Consider the following 18,825-nt stretch of genomic DNA (forward strand, 5'->3'; position numbering starts at 1 on the left):
AATGCCTCATTGTTCTGGGATCTACTACATCTCTCTTCATTGAGCACTGACTGATTTCCCACTCAGCACAGCAAGTGATTCTGTTGCCCTTGCCTCCTCTGCACTTCCCATTCTTTGGTATGTTCCCTCTCTTGGTACAACCTCAATTTCAGCTCTTCAACTTTTCTTTCCAGCCTATTAATCTCTTCTTCCACCATTGCCAGCTCTGAAAATAGCACCTGAACCTGCATATTGTAGAGCCTTTTCTCAAAAATCAATTCCACTTAATTACACATCACACACAAACACATATGCGCGCTCACACACACACACACACACACAAACACGCGCTCACACACACACTCACGCACTCTCTCTCTCTCTCTCTCTCTCTTATAACTGAGGTGGAAACAATGATAAAAGGCATGGATGTGACAGCAGAGCTCCATGAAGAGCACAATGCAGAAACTTGTTTAGTGTTTGTTGTCCATCTATCTCTGATTGTAATTTCATAACCTGCAGAACACATAAGCATTTGATTTGTGTCAACTTTCTCTGACAAGTTTTCTAATATGTATCACAACATTTAGAACCCCAAGCTGGGAAACAAAAAGAGGGAAAAACTTTGTTGTCACCTCTTCCTCAAGATCAAATCTTTTCTGTTTCTCCTCGCTTCTTTGCATCAGAAAGTCTTCGAATTTCATTATTTGCACATAGAAAGATCACAAACCAACAGTTTGGAAACAAGAATCTGAGGGCAGCAGCAGTGGTGGAAGTTATTGAGGCAAGAAGTGCCTAAAACAAGGAGAGGGTGAGGTGTTGTCGTGGGTGCCATTAAGGGTATGTAGGGTTGAGATATCGGAAGATAGAGCGGGAGGGAAGCAGAGAGCAGATGAAAATTTTGGAAAATTGAAATGCATGAGAGAATGTGGCGGTGGAAGAATCTTTTGTGAATTTGTGATTGTACAGTTGGTATTATCATTATTGTTATTAGCCTCTCTACACGCGGTTCCGCGCCTACGATGATTTTTTTAAAATTTCTTAAAATTAAAAAAAGATCATGATTAGTTGTGTTCCATAAAAATAGAATTATTTGACTTTTCTTTAATATAAAAAAATGTGAATTTACCATATTATCCTCATTAATTAATAATTTCAGTTCTTAATGTTTGCATTAAACAAGGGCATTTTCTGGTATTTTAAATGTTTTACAATTCTCTGCCTTTTGCTTTATATATATAGAAGATAAAAAGATATAACGGGTGGCGCAAGTGGTCTTGATCGTTGCATATCTTCCTCCTATGTGCATATTATGTAAATATTTATGTACATAATCTAAAGCTATGATGTTGTGTAGAATGAAAATATTATTTTACTCAAATTATTTGAGATTTTCCTATTAACGCTAGATTTGCTTTGGATAATATTAACGTGTGGGTAATTAATTGAATACTAGCCTCCCTACGTGTGAGAGGGTTTTTTATAATCACGAGCGCTACGCGCGACTTACAAAGTTTCGTAAATATATTTTCGCAATTGTATTTATAGATCTTCATTTCAACAATTTCATATTTTAATCGCCCATGTGATAAATCATCATCTTAAAAGTTTTCCTTTATCGCCCGTAGTTTTCTAGATGTCCATCTAAACAATTCACACGCTATTAAAAAATAAAATAAAACTGCTAAGATGGACATCTAGAAAAATACGGGCGATAAAGGAAAACTTTTAAGAAGATGATTTATCACACGCGCGACTAAAATATGATATTGTTGAAACGAACATCTATAAATACAATTGCGAAAATATATTTACGAAACTTTGTAAGTCGCGAGTAGAGCGCGTGATTTAAAAAAAGCCTCTCGCACGCGCATGTAGGGAGGCTAGTTAATAATTAAAGTAATTCAAAAAGGATAAGATGTTACTTAATTACATATATTAAATTAAAGAGGTTAGCCAAAAAAAAAAAGAGTAAAGAAACTAATTTTATATTTCAAAAATTAAAAATTAAAATAAAATAAACATAACACCTTTCTCGACGAAATTTCGTCGGCACAGATCTATGCAGGCAAAAATTTGTCGGATTAGGTTTTTCGCAACGAAAGAGCTTCTGCTGACGAAATTTCGTAGAGAGAAGTCTATTGACTTGTGCCGATGAAATTTCGTCGGGAGAGGTCCTTTTAAAAAAATTAAATATAAACTTAGGATATTTGGGTTAATTAATTTTTTTTAAATTTTATTGTTAGTAATTAAATAATATATTTGCTTTATTTAATTAGTTAAGTTAGTAATTATATTTTAATTATTATTTATTTAGTGAATAATTAGTACTAAATTTTTTTAATTAACTTCATGAATTATGTTACTTAATAAATAGTAATTCAATCTTTCTTTTTTCTTTTTTCTTTTTTCCTTTAATATTCACTAAGAAAAACCTAACTACTAATCAAAGTGATTAAAAAAGAGAGATACATATTAAATGGTATAGCCGCGCGGCTATACTTTGAAGATGTTCTATTTATGCAGTATAGCCGCGCGAAAAATATCATGGGTTATGGGGTGGGATTTGAGATAGGGTTTGATATTTATACCTCCCACTAAAAAATCTCATACAATTCCACATTTAAAAAAATCCTTTGAAATTAGCAAGATTTTGAATACCAATAGATTTGGTCACTATCTTTTAAGAATCCCAATAGTCTATACCACTAGACTTTTTTATATCATTTAAGTCTTAATTGAATAGCACAAGAGTTATTTATCCCAAAACAATCTTTTAAAATCTCAATTGAAAACAAAAAAGTAGCATATATAAATACTTGTTGAAATGTGGCTAAACTAATGTGTGAATGCTGCAAAAGACTTGTAGCTCAAGTGGTTCACAATAGTTATCCATGCACCCGTAGTTCTGAGTTCGAATGCCCCTTATTCAATATATAACTTGTATAAAAAGAAATGTAGCTGAACAAACATGTCAATGCACGCATTGTGAAAGAGTTACCTGAGTTTGGCCCTTGGTTTCACCAGCCCTGTAGCTCTGCCTATGAGATGCCATTTCTCTTTCAACACAGTTATTGATATGCCGGGACTTCTGAATGTTTTTGAGTTGTAAACTGTAAAAGGTTACTCTTCAAGTTTGCGATGCTGGGAAAGAATAGTAGTGCATGCTATAAATACGACTTGAAGTGGGCTAGGTGATTGACATGTGTCCTGCATGTGGACACATAGATGACACGTGCCTTGCTCTAATAAGACATCGATGACTAGTATGACTTAGCCTACACCGCGTTGCCACGTGTTGGTTTCCCTTCAGACATACGATTGTTTACTGTAGTACACTGAAATTGATGCTTGCACTCTATCTCTATCTATCATGCTAGTATTGTATGATTGTATCCTTGTAATTGCTTGAATAATGTAGTGTCACTCTTGTTTTTTTATCCCTTTTTTTTCTTATACAAGTTATATCGGGATGGAGATTTTGAAGATTGAATCTCGGATGCATCGGTGAATGTTCTTAACAAATGAAGCTACAAATCCCTTACGTTTTTGACACCTTTAACCTTTCCTGTATGATGTAAAGTAAATTTCTTTTGTTGTAACCAAACCAAGCTGCATAACTCCTTTGCGTGGAAATGTGCTTTTCACATAAAAGGTATAACAAACTTTCATGTGCTCTCTTGCAGCCCATTAGCGCAATGCTAAGGTTGGTATCTTCTAATCACTTGCAAAAATCTAAACATTCACCATGATTATAAATTAATTAACCTTCTTTTACACACATTAAACATTGGATTATTTGTAATCTTTCGCTTTTCAATTTAGTGTCTTTCTTGAATTGTTTGTATTCATATCTCTTGCACGGAATTAATGTATTTCTTTCGGTATAGGCCACAAGAGTCTCGTTGGATTTTTCCCACCATAGATTCTTTCCAAAGCAAACACATAAATATTCTTTCTCTCTCTTTCTTCCTTTCTTTCTTTCTTTCTCTTATCTAAAACTAAAAGTATGTACAGACGTTAAAGATCATGTAGAGTCAGGGCCAGGTCAGCCAAGCACAGTTCAACATTTTGAATTTTGGGGGATCATATTCTTCTCATGGTTGTGATGACAACTATTCTAAACTTTTGGTGATCAACACCTTACCATTGATAAAAAGTAGCTAAGCCACCAACTGCATCATTTGCATTAACTTCCAAAACCTAGTGGAAATAATTATGATTAAAACAGAAAGAAACTCTTCATCCCAAAAAAGCAGAACCCTTAATTTGAAGTCCTGTGCAGTCAAGTCTATGCCACAGACTAATTAATTATAATTACATATATAATTAAGCATGTGTGTGGTCAAAGTATTAACCACTAGGCTGCTCTTCCTTTTCTCCTCCTATATATATAACAAGGGTTTCCCCAACTCTAGCTCAGGCAAATACACAACTCTTGCTGCAACCACTTCTCTTAGAAAAAGGAAATTAACAACAACAACAACAACAAAATGGTGGTGGAGACTTCCTTGGTGTTGGTGGATAACACATTGATGAAGGTGGCTATGTTTGTTGTAGTTCAAGCTTTGGTTTATCTCATCCTTTCGAGTTCATCCAATCTCTTCTCCAAGAACAAGTTGAGGTCATTCAACAGCTTTAGGCCGGTTCGTTCTGCTAGCATTAACCGTCTTCTGGCTGCCATCTCTGACTTACCAACTGGTGCTGCTGATGATCCGGCATCACCATCCTGCAGCCCTAATCCTTCTAAATATAGATGATTCATGTCCTACATATAATTCTCTTTTATACTATTGATGATGATATACACTTCATTCTTTACGTATAAGCTGTAATATTTGGCACATGTAACTCTGTAAAATATGTCTTCTTTTGTTGTTTAATTAAGTATTGTTATATGTTAAGCAGTGCATACTTCAATTGGCAGAGCAGTCATCAATTTGTAGAATTCTCTTGATATATTAGAATTGCATAGCACTCTCCTATAACATATCAACACTATGAGTCTATATGACATGTACATAGGTTTTCATGGAAATTCATCAGTACAGAAAATTAACTAAGGTTTCCAAAGGGAAGTGGAGAAATTTGAATGATAAGAGACCCTGCAAAGAATAAATTGATGAATGCTTGAAAAGGAGGACAAAAATGAATTGTAATTTCAAAGTCAAATCTTGATTGGGATATTTTCTTAACCTTCTTTTTAAAAAAAAATAAAGTAATTAAAGTAGTTCTTCATCCCATTTTATGTTTTAGAAAATACAAACAATGCACTTCAATAGAATTGTTGTAACATCACAGGACATATATGACACCAGATCCAGATCAGAGACAATGATTGAAAGCTCAGCAATACAAGCCAAAAGTCCATCACAGGACATATATGACACCAGATCCAGATTAAAAAGAACATCTCAGGACTCATTCTTTTTTCCAAAATCATGCAGAAGATATTGACTGCAGGAGAGGCAATGAGATAATGTACGAAAGCCTCAGAAATAACCCCCAAAAGGGTCATGATCTCTGAAGTAATATTTATTTCTATAAATTAATTAGAGATGGTTCTGACTTTGATGGGAAACAAACAGAAAACTCCTGGGAAAATTTACAGGATCATATATGGCTTATTTTTTTGGAAATTTTAACTATATATAGAGGGGAGAATTGATGCATGAAGTGCAGCCACCACATTGACTTGTAGGCTCTTCTTGCTGAAGGCTGAATATTATTCTTATTTGACTACGCGCAAGGTGACTCTGACTGAGAAGCCTGCCTTTGGCATATCATATCAGTCAAAATTAGAACATCAACCAGTCTACACAGACTCCAATTAAAACTCTTCGTCCCCTCTAATCAAAATTAGATTCTGTTTTCATTGTTCCATTAATAATGTTAAGATTCAAGGCTTCTAGTAATTAGTTTCTGAATATTTTGGATGTTTGGGAGGAAGGAAGAAATCACAGAGAGAGAATGAAGAAGAGAACGTTGCTCTGAATAGAAAAATGGAATTGACTGTTCATTTCTGCTCCACTAGCCAATATAGCTGTTAGGAGAGAGAGAGAAGTGAGATGCTTCTCTAACGGATTTACATAAAGATTGAATCCTAGCCATTGCTCCTAGCATCCTATGAGATGCTTACATTTATCACAAGCTATCACTTAAATCCTAGGCTAGAAAGAGAGTCCACTTGGACTATTATTCAATGGCTCACATTACAAACAGAAATTCAAACATATAAAATGAAATTCAAACTTTGTGACTTTGGCTCCAAGGTTTTCAGCTCAGGGGTTACGCATCAACAAATACACCGAGTTCATCACAGGAACATATTGGTAAGGTCTCATTTTTTTTAAAGGGTGTTAATTTTGCTTGATTTTCAGTCTGAATCTTGTGTTACAAGTTTAAGTGAGTTATCTTGTATCTCTAAGCTTTCTTGTTTAAACCTCATCCCAGAAAAATAAAAAGGTTTTATTATGAAGCAACCCAAAAAAAAAAAAGACTTTCAAAGGAAGGAATGACATGTTGAATTCAAAGAGCAATGGTATCTATCTGTCCATAATTTTTCTCTCTTCAAGGAAAGAGAGGCAAGATTAAAACGTTTTTGTCATTGATAGACAAATATTTTGCCGTTGAAACCAGAAGTCCAACTCCAACCTCTCTCTCTCTCTCTCAATTATTAAGTTAAATATCTTCTAATGACAGGTCATTAAACATTGATTTCTCTTCAAGAATTTATGTTCTATATACTTATAATTTGTAAATAATTTATCCACAAAAGGCGACAATGATATCTAGCAATCTAGGCTTCCAATCAAAACTGCCATGTGGTCCTCTAAGAGTGGGTTAGGAGCCCCCAGTGTGAGACATACTATATTATTATAATAATATATCTTCCTATCTGCACAAAGAAACAGGTATATAAAGTTGTTCAATTACCTTCACTTGTTCAAATGTTGTTGTCTGTCGTTTGCCGGTGCTAATAACATTGTTCAATTACCTTTCCCCAAAGATACAGATTACCTTATAATAAGGAGGAATTTCTTCATAATTGATTATGTTAATGATAAAGATGGCACTTTAGTTATTAACATGGAGTAGTTAGTGGTATAGCTATCAAATTAACACATTAAATTATTTCACTTAATCATATTTTAGTTAGGATCAGTACATTGTGTGAGACTCTTATAAAAACGAGTGTAGAATTAATTCATCTAAATGAACTTGTAACGCCGGACACAAGAATCTAACAGCTAACAAGTGAAATTTGCTGATAAATCTCTACTTTGGTTGCCTTAAGTTGAAGAGACATAACGAAAACATGAAGCCAAAATCTTCCTTGGATTCGTGCATTCATGACCACATGGCCTTTTCAGGCGACCCATAAATAATCACATAAACTCAAACTCGCACGAACTGACTGTCTCTTTCAGAGGAGCCATCGCCTTTGCAACGTTTGGATCCAGTGACGTGGTCACTTTGACTTTCCAGAACCAGAAACAATAGCCAACGAGCAATGCAACTGCAGCCAAAGTAGCATGGACTTGACTTCACCTGACCACCTCTCCCACCCCCACTCTGTTTGAGGTCACTTTTTCAACTTTAAACGGTCCGATGGCCAGGAGGCTGGTTTTGGTTTGAAATATTCAAAACGTTGCGTGCGGGAAATGTCAGCTTGCCAATACCAATGGGGCAAATGGGGCAAATGGCAAAGAAAGGAGGAGGAGCTAAAAGACACAGACCCATTAATTGCAATGAAAAAGTATAAAATATTGTCCTAAGTGGGCTTAGGTGTTAAGAGGCAACAGAGACACACGCTCACAAATGCAAGCAAGCCAATATCCAAAAATCCATCATCTTTGAGACTTTGACTCTTGGAAGTTGGAAACTTTCTCATGCCCAAATCAATCTAAGACACGCATATAATCCGGGCCAGCTTTCACGGATTCTTCTCTTGTATTTATCTTTCTTTTCCTTCTTTTTTTTCTTTTTTTTTTTGGAGGAAAAAAATTTGGTTCAATTATTGGAAGCTGGGGTTGATTAAAGTTGAATATTCAAGCACTTGGGCTCAGAATCTCATCTGGGAATTGGACAGTTCTCTTTTTTGTGCCGTTGGTTTTGGCTCAAAATCTCATTTGGGGAATTTACAGTTCTTGGTAAGATTTTCTATTCCTTCTCTGTTAATTTGTTTGTGTGTAGTTTATATTGGGTAGTTTGATTCAGAGTGCAATTTTGGTAGGATGCTTGAATTGGGTTTTGCTTTCTTTTACTGGTCTGCAATTATGCTTGTTTCGAGTATGCAGTTAATTTGTACTATTCAGCTTCCAGTTTCTGAAATTGCTTTGAAATGTGAAATGTGTGCTGGAGAATGTCATGAAAAGTGAAAGCATCTCTTCTAGATTGTCTTTGCTTCTGAGTTTTCCACTTTTGTTACATCTTACTTGGAAATATTCATCGCCAGCTTGTCTTCTTTCCCCCCTTTTTTATTCCTCTCTTTTTGCAGGGATCTTCACTGTGCATTGTAGTTGTTAAAGATTCCCATAGCACGGCAACTCATTGTTTTTGTCATTTTTCTTATTTGGAATTTTTTGGGTATAATCATTTGGAAGTTGTTTAATCTGAATATGCTAACTTCTGATAAATCAAGTGAAGGACAAGATTGTTTCATGCTTTTGTAAGCTTCACAGTGAGAAAAGAAGGCAACTACTTTTACTTTTATACAAATTTTCATAATTTCCGAGAGGCCCGAGAGAATTGTTCTTCCAGTTTTCTTCACACACGCAAATTAGTCTTTTTTGTCTTCTTTTGAGACTCATTACACAAGTGAAACTACTTTTTCTTCGATCACTTATGTTAACAGTTCTGATAGATTTTGTTGTGAACAGGAAATACCATTGTAGGCAATAAAATTGTTGCTCATAGCTTCCATTCGACAAAGATCTTGTTAACCATGCTAACTGTGGAACCACCTGCATTTTCTATCACCCTCTCCTAGAGAAGTTAAGAGACTCAGTGAAGGTTTAGGGGCGGAGTTGTAAGAAATCAAGAGGTGTTCAACTAAACAAGAAAATAGTCACTAAGCACAGTATCTCCTTGTTTCATTTGCCACTTTATGTGGTGTTTTTAGATGGAATTTTGGGCCCTAAAATCCCATTTTAAAGTATGTCTGACAAATCCATTCCGAATTTTTCCCAAGATCATACCCTAGCCCTTTCTCACCTGAAATCCCACCTCAAACTCTCTCATCCAAATGCACAAGAGATAAAGTTTTTCACTTGTCTAAAGTTGACTTCAATGCAATTAGATGGCTTTCTTGAAAATGTAGATTGGCATCTTTATTTTCTGCCTTTTTCTGATAAATACCTTGCTTTCCATAAAATCAACTACATATATTTGGTTAAAAGATAAGTTCTGCATACCACTAAACTTCTAATGGTGGGTGACAGGGTAATTAAATTGACACTTGAGAAAAGTTACACAATTGGGGAATAGACTATGATATTGATCCCAATTTGAGAGTACCGACATTGACATTTGAGGAAGAAACATGTCTCTTGGAGGTCGCTTCTGTGAGGATGTGGCTGAGTCTCGTATGGCGTTTGCAGATTCTGATGTTGCAACTTCCACTGGTGATGTAAGGACTTCCCCTTTCAGAAAAGCTGCCCCTGGTTTGCTTGGAATTCCTGGAATGCCATCAAACCACAATGTGCATGACCTACTCGAGTGTCCTGTTTGCATGAATTTAATGTGTCCTCCAATTCACCAGGTATGTTTTAGTATTTGTTCAAAATTTAATGGTCATGGAGGATCTCATTCTCCTTTTTATTAATATTAAATTATCAAAACTTCAAAATAAAAAAAATCATAGAACCAAAAAAAAAATTCCTGCAATTGATGCTAATTGGCTTTGCAGTATCTGGTAGTTGTACAAAATTACATTATCTAATATAAAGTTACTCAAAATTTGAAACTCATTTATATTGCATAAAATATATACAACTCAGAAAATATTCACAAATTTGAATATCTCAAAAACATGTACTCCAGAAATGGATTTCTTTAGAACTGTCTACTCATCGAATGTGAAGCATTAATTGAGAAATACCGTCACACATCATCTAACATGATGATTAAAATGTACACCATCCTATCTTATATATAATTATATACTCCCAAGTATGTTAGCTCTATCTCGTAAACTCCTAACAAAATCCATGCCTCTGCCTGCTACCAGGAGGGCCTCAATTGCATTTTCCCATTATATGCATTAGCATTATTTGATCTTCAGATTTTATTACATGCACATAGGTCCTAATATACATGTCCTAGGATATGGTTTTATCAAAGTGAGAACTTATTGAAGCTTATATTGTAGTGTCCAAATGGCCATACTCTCTGCTCGAGCTGTAAGGCTAGAGTGCACAACTGTTGCCCGACGTGTCGCAATGAACTTGGAAATATAAGGTGCTTGGCACTGGAGAAAGTAGCAGAGTCGCTGGATCTTCCTTGTAGATACCAAATTTATGGTTGCCAAGATATATTCCCATACTACAGCAAGCTAAAGCATGAGAAAATCTGTAAATATCGTCCATACAACTGCCCTTATGCTGGAGCTGATTGTTCTGTCACAGGAGATATCCAACTCCTTATGATGCATCTTAAAAATGATCACAAGGTTGACATGCATGACGGATGTACTTTCAACCATAGATATGTTAAATCCAATCCCCAAGAAGTTGACAATGCTACATGGATGTTGACCGTAAGTTTTTCGCACTCACTCTTTTTTTTTATATATAACACGCACAAATTGCATTTCTATAAACAATCTTGTCAGAAATTTTGCATCTTTTAAGTACCAAGTAAAAACTTAATACAATATTTTTTGTGTTACCAGTAAAAGTACCTTTATTGATTTCAGGATGACATTTTTTTTCAAATTTCCACTGTTTAGTGTGAAGGCCACTCTTTTGTGGGAAATCCATGAGTCCAATCACTGTCTGCATCAATAAAACCCTACTGAGATAGCTTAATTTGTAATTCTCCTCTTTCTTAATCCTGAATGGAAACATTGCTGACATTCGTGTTTAATCTTTGGCTATGATTTCTTTAATTGCTGAGAAGAAAGTAGAAAAAGGGGTACAAACTTTGCAGTCTTATAAATATCCTTTTGGAATGCTTGTCTGAGCTATACTCAGACTTGTTTCCCTTCCCCCATGAGCAGCAAACTGTACATCCTACTTGTTTCCTTTTCCTGAGTGATTGGTTATGCATTCTATATTTTCAATGGGAGGTGTTATCCACTAAGACGATGGTATTTCAATTCAGTCTATATGAATGTCAGGCTGTTATTTTGTAAAAGTATGTTCCTTGAAGTTTTTAAGACATTTTTCACTTTTAAGAAAAATTCAAATGTGTTTTTCGCGGTTGCTTAGCTTCTCTTATTTGATTCAGTTCAACCTCTACCAATGTATTCATACCCATTTGTGATATTTGAATGTAGTGCAGATTTTTAACTGTTTTGGGCGTCAGTTTTGCTTGCATTTTGAGGCTTTCCACATTGGAACTGCACCTGTTTACATGGCCTTCCTTCGGTTCATGGGTGATGATGATGAGGCAAAGCAATTCACTTATAGTCTTGAAGTTAGTGGCAGTGGCAGAAAGCTTATATGGCAAGGAATTCCTAGGAGTATCCGAGATAGCCACAGAAAAGTTCGTGACAGTCAAGATGGACTAATCATTCAGAGGAACTTAGCACTCTTCTTCTCCGGTGGTAATAGGCAGGAACTGAAGCTGAAAGTCGCTGGTCGTATATGGAAAGAACACTGAGATATAAAACTAGAAACTTGTTCAAAGATATTTGTAACCTTTTGCTGTGAAAAATAAAAGGTTGGAAGGAAGTCAGGGCTTAACTATGTAAGAAGGCTGGATTTATGTTGCTTGATAAAATTAAGATGCTTTGGTTGATTAGTTTATCTTGGACAGTGTTTTGACTATGGATCTTCTGTAAGTAACAAAAAAGGCAGGGACTACATGCATGTAAGTTTTAACTGAGTCATGGTCCAAGGTATATTTCCACACACTATTCAATCTTGATAACTTTTGGAAAGAAGCTTACTTGAGTCATGGTCTAAAGTATATTTCCATATCACTAGTCCCATGGGTCATTACAAAATAATCTTGTTTTGATATGTCACACTTTGATGAACGTTTATCAACCGTTCATATATAAAAAGATAATTCGATAAACGTTGATGCATATATGAGACAATTTGATGACCTAGAGAATGCCCTTGGCAAACCAAAAGCCCCAATAAAAATTTAAAAACGTATTGTCCTCTACCGAGGAAAGAAATAAAAAAGTCATAGCCAGGAAAACCTCACGTTGGAATTGGATTAATAAGATTGGTTTTCTACTCTTGATTTCCAAACGGTCGGGCTTACTCTTAATAGACCAAAGCCTAAAATCCAACCACCGGTACCAAAATACGGGGTATACCTCCTCTGCTAAAACCCTAAACCCTCAACCATCTCTCTGCCATTGAATCCCAAAAACGAAGAAATGCTATTGTTAGCTCGAAACCACTCCCTCTCAAAGCTAAAACCCCTCCTTTCTCTCTCTCTGATTTCCCATTCTTTCACAACCCAAACCCCATATTCTCATTTCACTTCAATCCCAAAACCCCATTTCCAAAACCCCACAAATTCTCAACCTTTACCATTCTCAACCATCTTCTTCAAACCCTTCTCGTCATCTAAATCGTTGCCCTTGAACCGTGAAGGAAATTACGATGAAGCCACCACCCAAGCTCACCTCGTCTGCCCTGGTTGTGGCGTTCACTTGCAGGACTCTGACCCTAAAACCCCTGGCTTCTTCCTCAAACCCTCAAAAAAGGATCCAAGGACTTATCGATTGGGTGCCCATCTCGAGCATGTTGCGCACGAGCCAGAATTCAACGATTCCCTCAAAAGGGGTCTCATAATCGACCCCGAAAACCTGAGCCCTGAATCCAATTTGGTCGAACTCAAGCCGGAGAAACCGGTGGTCTGTGCACGGTGCCACTCTCTGAGGCATTACGGTAAAGTGAAGGATCCAACGGTGGAGAACTTGCTTCCCGATTTTGATTTTGATCATACGGTTGGGAGGAAGTTGGCATTAGCCTCTGGGACCCGATCAGTGGTGCTAATGGTGGTGGACGCTGCAGACTTTGATGGGTCGTTTCCCAAAAAGGTTGCCAAGTTGGTTTCGGATACAATCGAGGAGCATTCAGCAGCTTGGAAACAGGGTAAGTCAGGGAATGTGCCAAGAGTGGTGCTTGTGGTAACAAAGATTGATCTTTTGCCAAGTTCATTGTCACCAACAAGGTTAGAGCATTGGGTTAGGACAAGAGCAAGGGAGGGCGGAGCCAATAAGTTAACAAGTGTGCATTTGGTGAGTGCTGTTAGGGATTGGGGGTTGAAAAATCTTGTTGATGATGTTGTTAGCTTGGCAGGACCAAGAGGGAATGTGTGGGCAATAGGCGCACAGAATGCAGGGAAGAGTACGTTGATAAATGCAATTGGGAAGCATGTTGGAGGGAAGATTACGCATCTGACAGAAGCGCCTGTGCCCGGAACAACATTGGGAATTGTTAGAGTGGAAGGTGTACTTCCTGGTCATACCAAGTTATTTGATACGCCCGGGCTTTTGAATCCTCATCAGATTACAACCAGATTGACAAGAGAAGAACAGAGTCTTGTAAACATTAGCAAGGAATTGAAACCAAGAACATACAGGATCAAGGTAAGCATACTTGATCATAACTACCCCTTACGGGGCTGTATTGCTGATTTTACTATTTTTATCCGTACTGAGTGATTTGTTGATTTTCTTTAATAGATTGCTTGATCAACACCTACAAAGGTGAAGTGGGAAAGTCTTGTTGATTTTTTGTATAACTGAACAAATGGTCTAAAATTGTGGACAATTTCAGTGCAGTTATTTCTTGTGTATTTGGTTTTTTAAGTTTTTGAACTTTGAATTGGGTTGTGTTGTATGTCTCTTTGTTAATTTATAGAAATCTGTTACTCCTAATGTGAATAAGGTAATGAAACGCGAATCATATTTTACAGATAGAATTAGAAAGCACTACTTTTGGTAGTATTATAGTTAATAAGCACCCATTTCTTCAATTGTCTAAGTGTGATCTTGGTTTTAACACTATTCAATCCCAAGTTTAGTTTGTACTTTGTACACATGAATCATCTCAAGTTCACAACATTTGGAACCATTTGAACAATATGATGCAAGTTCCAATGTCGTTTTGCATGGAAAATCCAGTGATCAAAGAATGAAGGGCTTTTCTGTTGATGTTCTGGAGCATATTTACTGAGTTTGTATCTCACTAGAAAGCTGATTACTTGATTGAATTGGAAGTTCATTTAATTTTGAATAACGTATATTCTTTTGCTTCTCATAAAAAATAAAGTAGTTGTCTTGTGTTAATTTTTGGAATCGGTTCATGGATCTCTTTGTTGCTAATTTACGTTCCATGTAAATTATAAATATTCGTTTCATTTTTCATAGCCCATTTATTGTCCTTTGGTTCAGGATGGTTATTCAGTTCATATCGCTGGGCTTATGAGGCTGGATATAGAAGAATCATCAGTAGATACTGTTTATGTTACAGCATGGGCATCTCCTTATCTTCCATTACACATGGGAAAAACAGAAAATGCATGCACAATGGTAGAGGAACATTTTGGTCTTCAATTACAGGTATTAGCACTAGTTGAGGAGTGATGGTTCTCCAAATCCTTGGTTTTCTAGTCTAATAATCATTAGTCTTATTCATTTTTAACATGTTACCATTGGAGATTTTTTCAACTCACAAATACCGATAAGCTCTCTATATATAACACCTGTGGCTTCTCAAGGTCCGACTCTCTATTAGTATAATACCAGGTTGTTTAGTGATCTTTTTTGTTTTGAACTTTTCTGAATTCCCTATTACTTTTTTCATTTTTTTTTCTTCTGATGAAAAGTTTACTCAAGATTAAGAGATATGTATAGGCATCTGCCTTGTTAACTCCAATGTGTCGAGCATTCCTAACTGCTTAAAATACTGGGCCTAGTTATGATGCGTCCATCCTGTAGGTATGAGACTAAAATCAAAGATATGCTTATCATTTAAAGTTTAGGAAAATGCATGATATTGCTGTATGCATATGTAATTCTGATCCCAAAATGAACTGTTTCAGCCACCAATTGGAGAGACTAGAGTCAAGGAGCTTGGGAAGTGGGTGAGAAAGGAATTTCACATCAGTGGAAACAGTTGGGATTCAAGTTCGGTGGATATTGCTGCTGCAGGTCTTGGTTGGTTTGCTGTTGGACTTAAAGGAGAGGCAGTTTTGAGTGTTTGGACGTATGATGGTATTGACGTTGTTCTTCGCAATGCATTGCTTCCTAATAGATCATACATTTTTGAAGTTGCTGGTTTTACAGTCTCTAAAATTGTCTCTAAGGCTGACCAAGCTTCAAATAAGCCACACCACCGAAGTGAGAAGAAGAGGAAACAAAGTGACCGAAAGGAATCTGTTGCTTGCTGATTCATCATATTAACAATTGAAGCTGGTAAAGGATATGTGGCAGTTCTTATCAAAACAGGTGAAAGTGTTGTAACAATTTATGGTTGATAATACTACAGGTGAGAAATGTCGAGTAAACAACATCAACCTTCTATTAGAATGACAAAGCTAGGCGTCCTATTTGAGCCACAGATGAAATGGTTGATGCTTTCTCTGACTATAAGTGGGGTGGATGTTCCCAATTGGAAGTGATCTTTCTCCAGCAACTATATCAAGAACAGCTCGAAGGCATTGTTTTCTACTGCACTTACCACTAAAGTAAAAGACGGCTTGCAAAGGGATAAACATGCCGTATTTCGAGTGAAAGCATATGAGCTAACTGTCTCATGCTCATTTGATGGGCCTATCTTAGAATTTCTTATTTATTATTCTTCTCTGTAAATTGTAAGTGTGAAAAGTTGAGTCTCAGTTTAGAGTTGTTTTGGTATGAAGTTAATGCTTTTGCACTGTTGTTGAATGGTAAATGAAGAAGCATCAATTGAAAAAGGCAAGCCACACAATGCTTAATTGTTGCAGACTTGCAGCCTCTGTTTGTGCAATTATTTCTAATTTTCTCAAAGATCAAATAGCGATGGCAAGGGAGCCAAAAATGACTAGATCAGTCTTATTCTTACTTTTGATACGCAGCCAAAAACAAAAGATATGCATATCGTTTGCTTTGCACATACAGTTTGCGTTGATGATCCAACTTTCTCCACATGACAACCATCACTCACTGTCTGTGGTGTGGTGTAGTTTGCATTTGGACCGTTTTAAAACTGAGACGTAAAAATTGCACTGAAATTGAATAGTCTTCCAAAGCGTGCTTATGTATGCAAGAGAGTCATTGTCTTCTTGTTTGATAGTTGAGGCAAGGATCATGGAACCCACCAAACCCATATCTAATATTTATTAAATGGCTCCCATTTATGACTCAGTTTGATTTTGAATCCACATGCATCTGAATGCCCTATAATGCCTGGCACCATTTGACCAGTCTATTCTCGCTTTGATGCCATAGACTCACAAATCTATGGTTACTGGTCTCAAACCTTTCATTTAAGTACTTTGGACGTTGATTTTGTTATTAAATAATGAATATGGTATCGATATATTATTGTTGACAACATATTAATAACAGAACATATGACATGTTATTTTTATATTATAGATAATATCAATACAAAATTCATCTTTCAACAAAGAACGGATATTTTGCACAAAGAAATTTTGGTCTATAAATTAAAGGTTTTCATCATTCATGGCTTTGATACATATAGTTAAGAATCTTGTAGAAAAGAACATCCAAAAGATTTTTTTCTTTTTAAAGCATGTTGTATAGTAGGTACTACTAGTACAACTACATATATCTATACTATTATAGGAGAAGTCGATTAATTTGGGCTTTGAATAAGGAAAATACTTCATTCCTTACCAAGTAAGTAGGAGTTCTTACATTCTTGTCAAGAACAGTGTGATATGTGTGCATAACGTTTTTTTCTTTTTTGAGTGTGTTTTTAATGAATCATTTTTGCATATATGTCAAATTGTGATTCGCAAAAAAGATGAATATTTCTTTATCGGTAAAGAGGCAAGTAGTATCTTGAATAATGAAATGCTTTAGATTTAGGTGATATCTGGGCTTGAACTTTCTAACCAAAAATCCAAAATAAGTACATAAACGGACAAAACAATGATACAAGATGTGAAGAACACGTATATAATCCAACAAGTATTCCCTGCCACGATGTATATTATAATCCAACCTAGCTATAACTTATAAGCAAGAGAGTCTGCTACAATAATATTGACGTTGTGTGTTGTTTTAGTAGGCAGTGCATGAGGCCTTGTTCTAATAATATACTAAATTCAGAATTCAATATTAATCCAACAAGAGACAGTGAGCGAGTAATCATTTTTTAGCAGTTGGGATATTATATATCACGACTTGCAAAAAGTCAGTCGCTTGTGGGCCTACATACAAGCTTTTCTTATTGTCCATACATCTACGGTCAGAATGCTGCCAGCGCCCACTAAACATATCTAAATTCATTATAATAATATTGGCCAGTTGGGCAATCTGAAATTGACTTTGACCTTGTACTCTATTATATGATTTATGTTTGTCGTTTGTTCATTGAGCTATTGACATTATTACCCTGTGATTAATACATAATTGAACTACATTATGAATTAATACTTTCTCTTCATCTTATTTCTAATTCATTAAATTAATTAACTACTCGAAAACACACTAGAACATGTAATATTAAACTCATCACTTGTTGCCTCTTAACCAGCAAGAGACATACCCTTCTTAAAATAGGGAAAATAACCATGCAATATGTTCTGTCAGCTTGAATGCACATCGTCCTTCTTTGCAACAAATGCTTCTCCAATACACTGGCTGATTTACCATTCAATATGCATGGGACATGTGAAAATATTTTATTTTTATACCCTATGTGTATTGGAGATTATGTTCACATGTCCCATATTTATTGGCCAGTTAATGTACCCGAAACATATAAAAATTACTCCGAGCAAAAAGTTCTTAAAGCTTTGCTCCTATTGCTTCTCCGCTTCATCATCTTAAGATTCTTTCTCTTGCTGCCAATGCAACCAGAGAGTCCACCAGCATAGCGATTTTGAGTATCAAAGTGTTGCACTCTTGTTCAATTCTTATTCAGTCATTTGTTATGATATAAGTGAATATAATGCATATTCTATAAGAGTGCTGCTATTTCCACCATTTGTCCTATTTCTCCACTCCTAGGCTTGGAGTGGCCCTGGCCTCCACAAATTTTGATCTCACCTCTATTATATTATATATAACATATAAAATTTGTAATAAACAACTTATAATTTAAGTTAAAATTTCCTCTAAAACAATTTAGACATGACTAAATTAGAAATATTTAGCTCTAAACATGTAACTATTGAATATTTAGGTGCTTTATATACTTGCTATTTCTACTTCAGCCCCCTAACTTTACGATGCTAACTTCGCCCTGCAATCTTTCCACCCACCATTATTCCTAAAATACCCTTTAATGCGAGGAGCATTTTTGTTCACAACTTTAACCCAAAACTTTGTCCGCATTGCATTGATGATTATTGAACCATTTTCTTTTCAAAATTGTAATATTAAAGAACATAATTATTACGTGTCGCTGTCTTGTTTTTTTTTTCTTTCTATTTTTTGAAAAATATAAAGATAATTGGTTATATTTGGTGCGAAAT

At 35.8% G+C, this 18,825-nt stretch overlaps 3 protein-coding genes across 5 annotated transcripts; all 3 read left to right on the forward strand.

Annotated features, from left to right (window-relative positions):
* Window positions 1-4,382: 4,382 nt before the first annotated feature.
* On the forward strand, window positions 4,383-4,883 carry LOC110763019 (uncharacterized). The gene has a single exon (XM_021965751.2). It carries the CDS (start codon window positions 4,473-4,475, stop codon window positions 4,737-4,739), a length of 267 nt encoding a protein of 88 aa, XP_021821443.2. The 5' UTR covers window positions 4,383-4,472; the 3' UTR covers window positions 4,740-4,883.
* A 2,859-nt stretch (window positions 4,884-7,742) lies between these two features.
* Window positions 7,743-11,951, forward strand: LOC110763011 (E3 ubiquitin-protein ligase SINAT2). Of its 3 annotated transcripts, XM_088254800.1 has the most exons (5): window positions 7,750-8,132; window positions 8,862-9,025; window positions 9,423-9,742; window positions 10,352-10,738; window positions 11,485-11,951. In XM_088254800.1, exons 3-5 carry the CDS (start codon window positions 9,524-9,526, stop codon window positions 11,803-11,805), a joined length of 927 nt encoding a protein of 308 aa, XP_088110926.1. In that variant the 5' UTR covers window positions 7,750-8,132; window positions 8,862-9,025; window positions 9,423-9,523; the 3' UTR covers window positions 11,806-11,951. The 3 variants fall into 3 exon arrangements, with proteins under 3 accessions (XP_021821436.1, XP_088110926.1, XP_021821435.1); XM_021965744.2 differs by lacking the exon at window positions 8,862-9,025 and having other exon boundaries at window positions 7,743-8,132; window positions 11,480-11,951; XM_021965743.2 differs by lacking the exon at window positions 8,862-9,025 and having other exon boundaries at window positions 7,751-8,132.
* A 402-nt stretch (window positions 11,952-12,353) lies between these two features.
* Window positions 12,354-16,118, forward strand: LOC110763016 (P-loop containing nucleoside triphosphate hydrolases superfamily protein). The gene is made up of 3 exons (XM_021965748.2): window positions 12,354-13,759; window positions 14,567-14,734; window positions 15,217-16,118. The coding sequence occupies exons 1-3, from the start codon at window positions 12,539-12,541 to the stop codon at window positions 15,562-15,564; spliced, it is 1,737 nt and encodes a 578-aa protein (XP_021821440.1). The 5' UTR covers window positions 12,354-12,538; the 3' UTR covers window positions 15,565-16,118.
* Window positions 16,119-18,825: the final 2,707 nt, after the last annotated feature.

Source organism: Prunus avium, chromosome 6 (assembly GCF_965620075.1).
Source record: "Prunus avium chromosome 6, drPruAviu1.hap1.1, whole genome shotgun sequence".
In the NCBI taxonomy this organism is placed as follows: domain Eukaryota; kingdom Viridiplantae; phylum Streptophyta; class Magnoliopsida; order Rosales; family Rosaceae; genus Prunus; species Prunus avium.

Excerpts from the sequence above, each read along its gene's own strand:
- LOC110763019 (XM_021965751.2), top strand. The coding sequence starts at position 4,473 with ATGGTGGTGGAGACTTCCTTGGTGTTGGTGGATAACACATTGATGAAG.
- LOC110763011 (XM_088254800.1), top strand. The coding sequence starts at position 9,524 with ATGTCTCTTGGAGGTCGCTTCTGTGAGGATGTGGCTGAGTCTCGTATG. Across the intron at positions 9,743-10,351 it reads TGTGTCCTCCAATTCACCAG|TGTCCAAATGGCCATACTCT; the intron begins GTATGTTTTAGT and ends CTTATATTGTAG. Across the intron at positions 10,739-11,484 it reads ATGCTACATGGATGTTGACC|ATTTTTAACTGTTTTGGGCG; the intron begins GTAAGTTTTTCG and ends AATGTAGTGCAG.
- LOC110763016 (XM_021965748.2), top strand. The coding sequence starts at position 12,539 with ATGCTATTGTTAGCTCGAAACCACTCCCTCTCAAAGCTAAAACCCCTC. Across the intron at positions 13,760-14,566 it reads CAAGAACATACAGGATCAAG|GATGGTTATTCAGTTCATAT; the intron begins GTAAGCATACTT and ends CCTTTGGTTCAG. Across the intron at positions 14,735-15,216 it reads ATTTTGGTCTTCAATTACAG|CCACCAATTGGAGAGACTAG; the intron begins GTATTAGCACTA and ends GAACTGTTTCAG.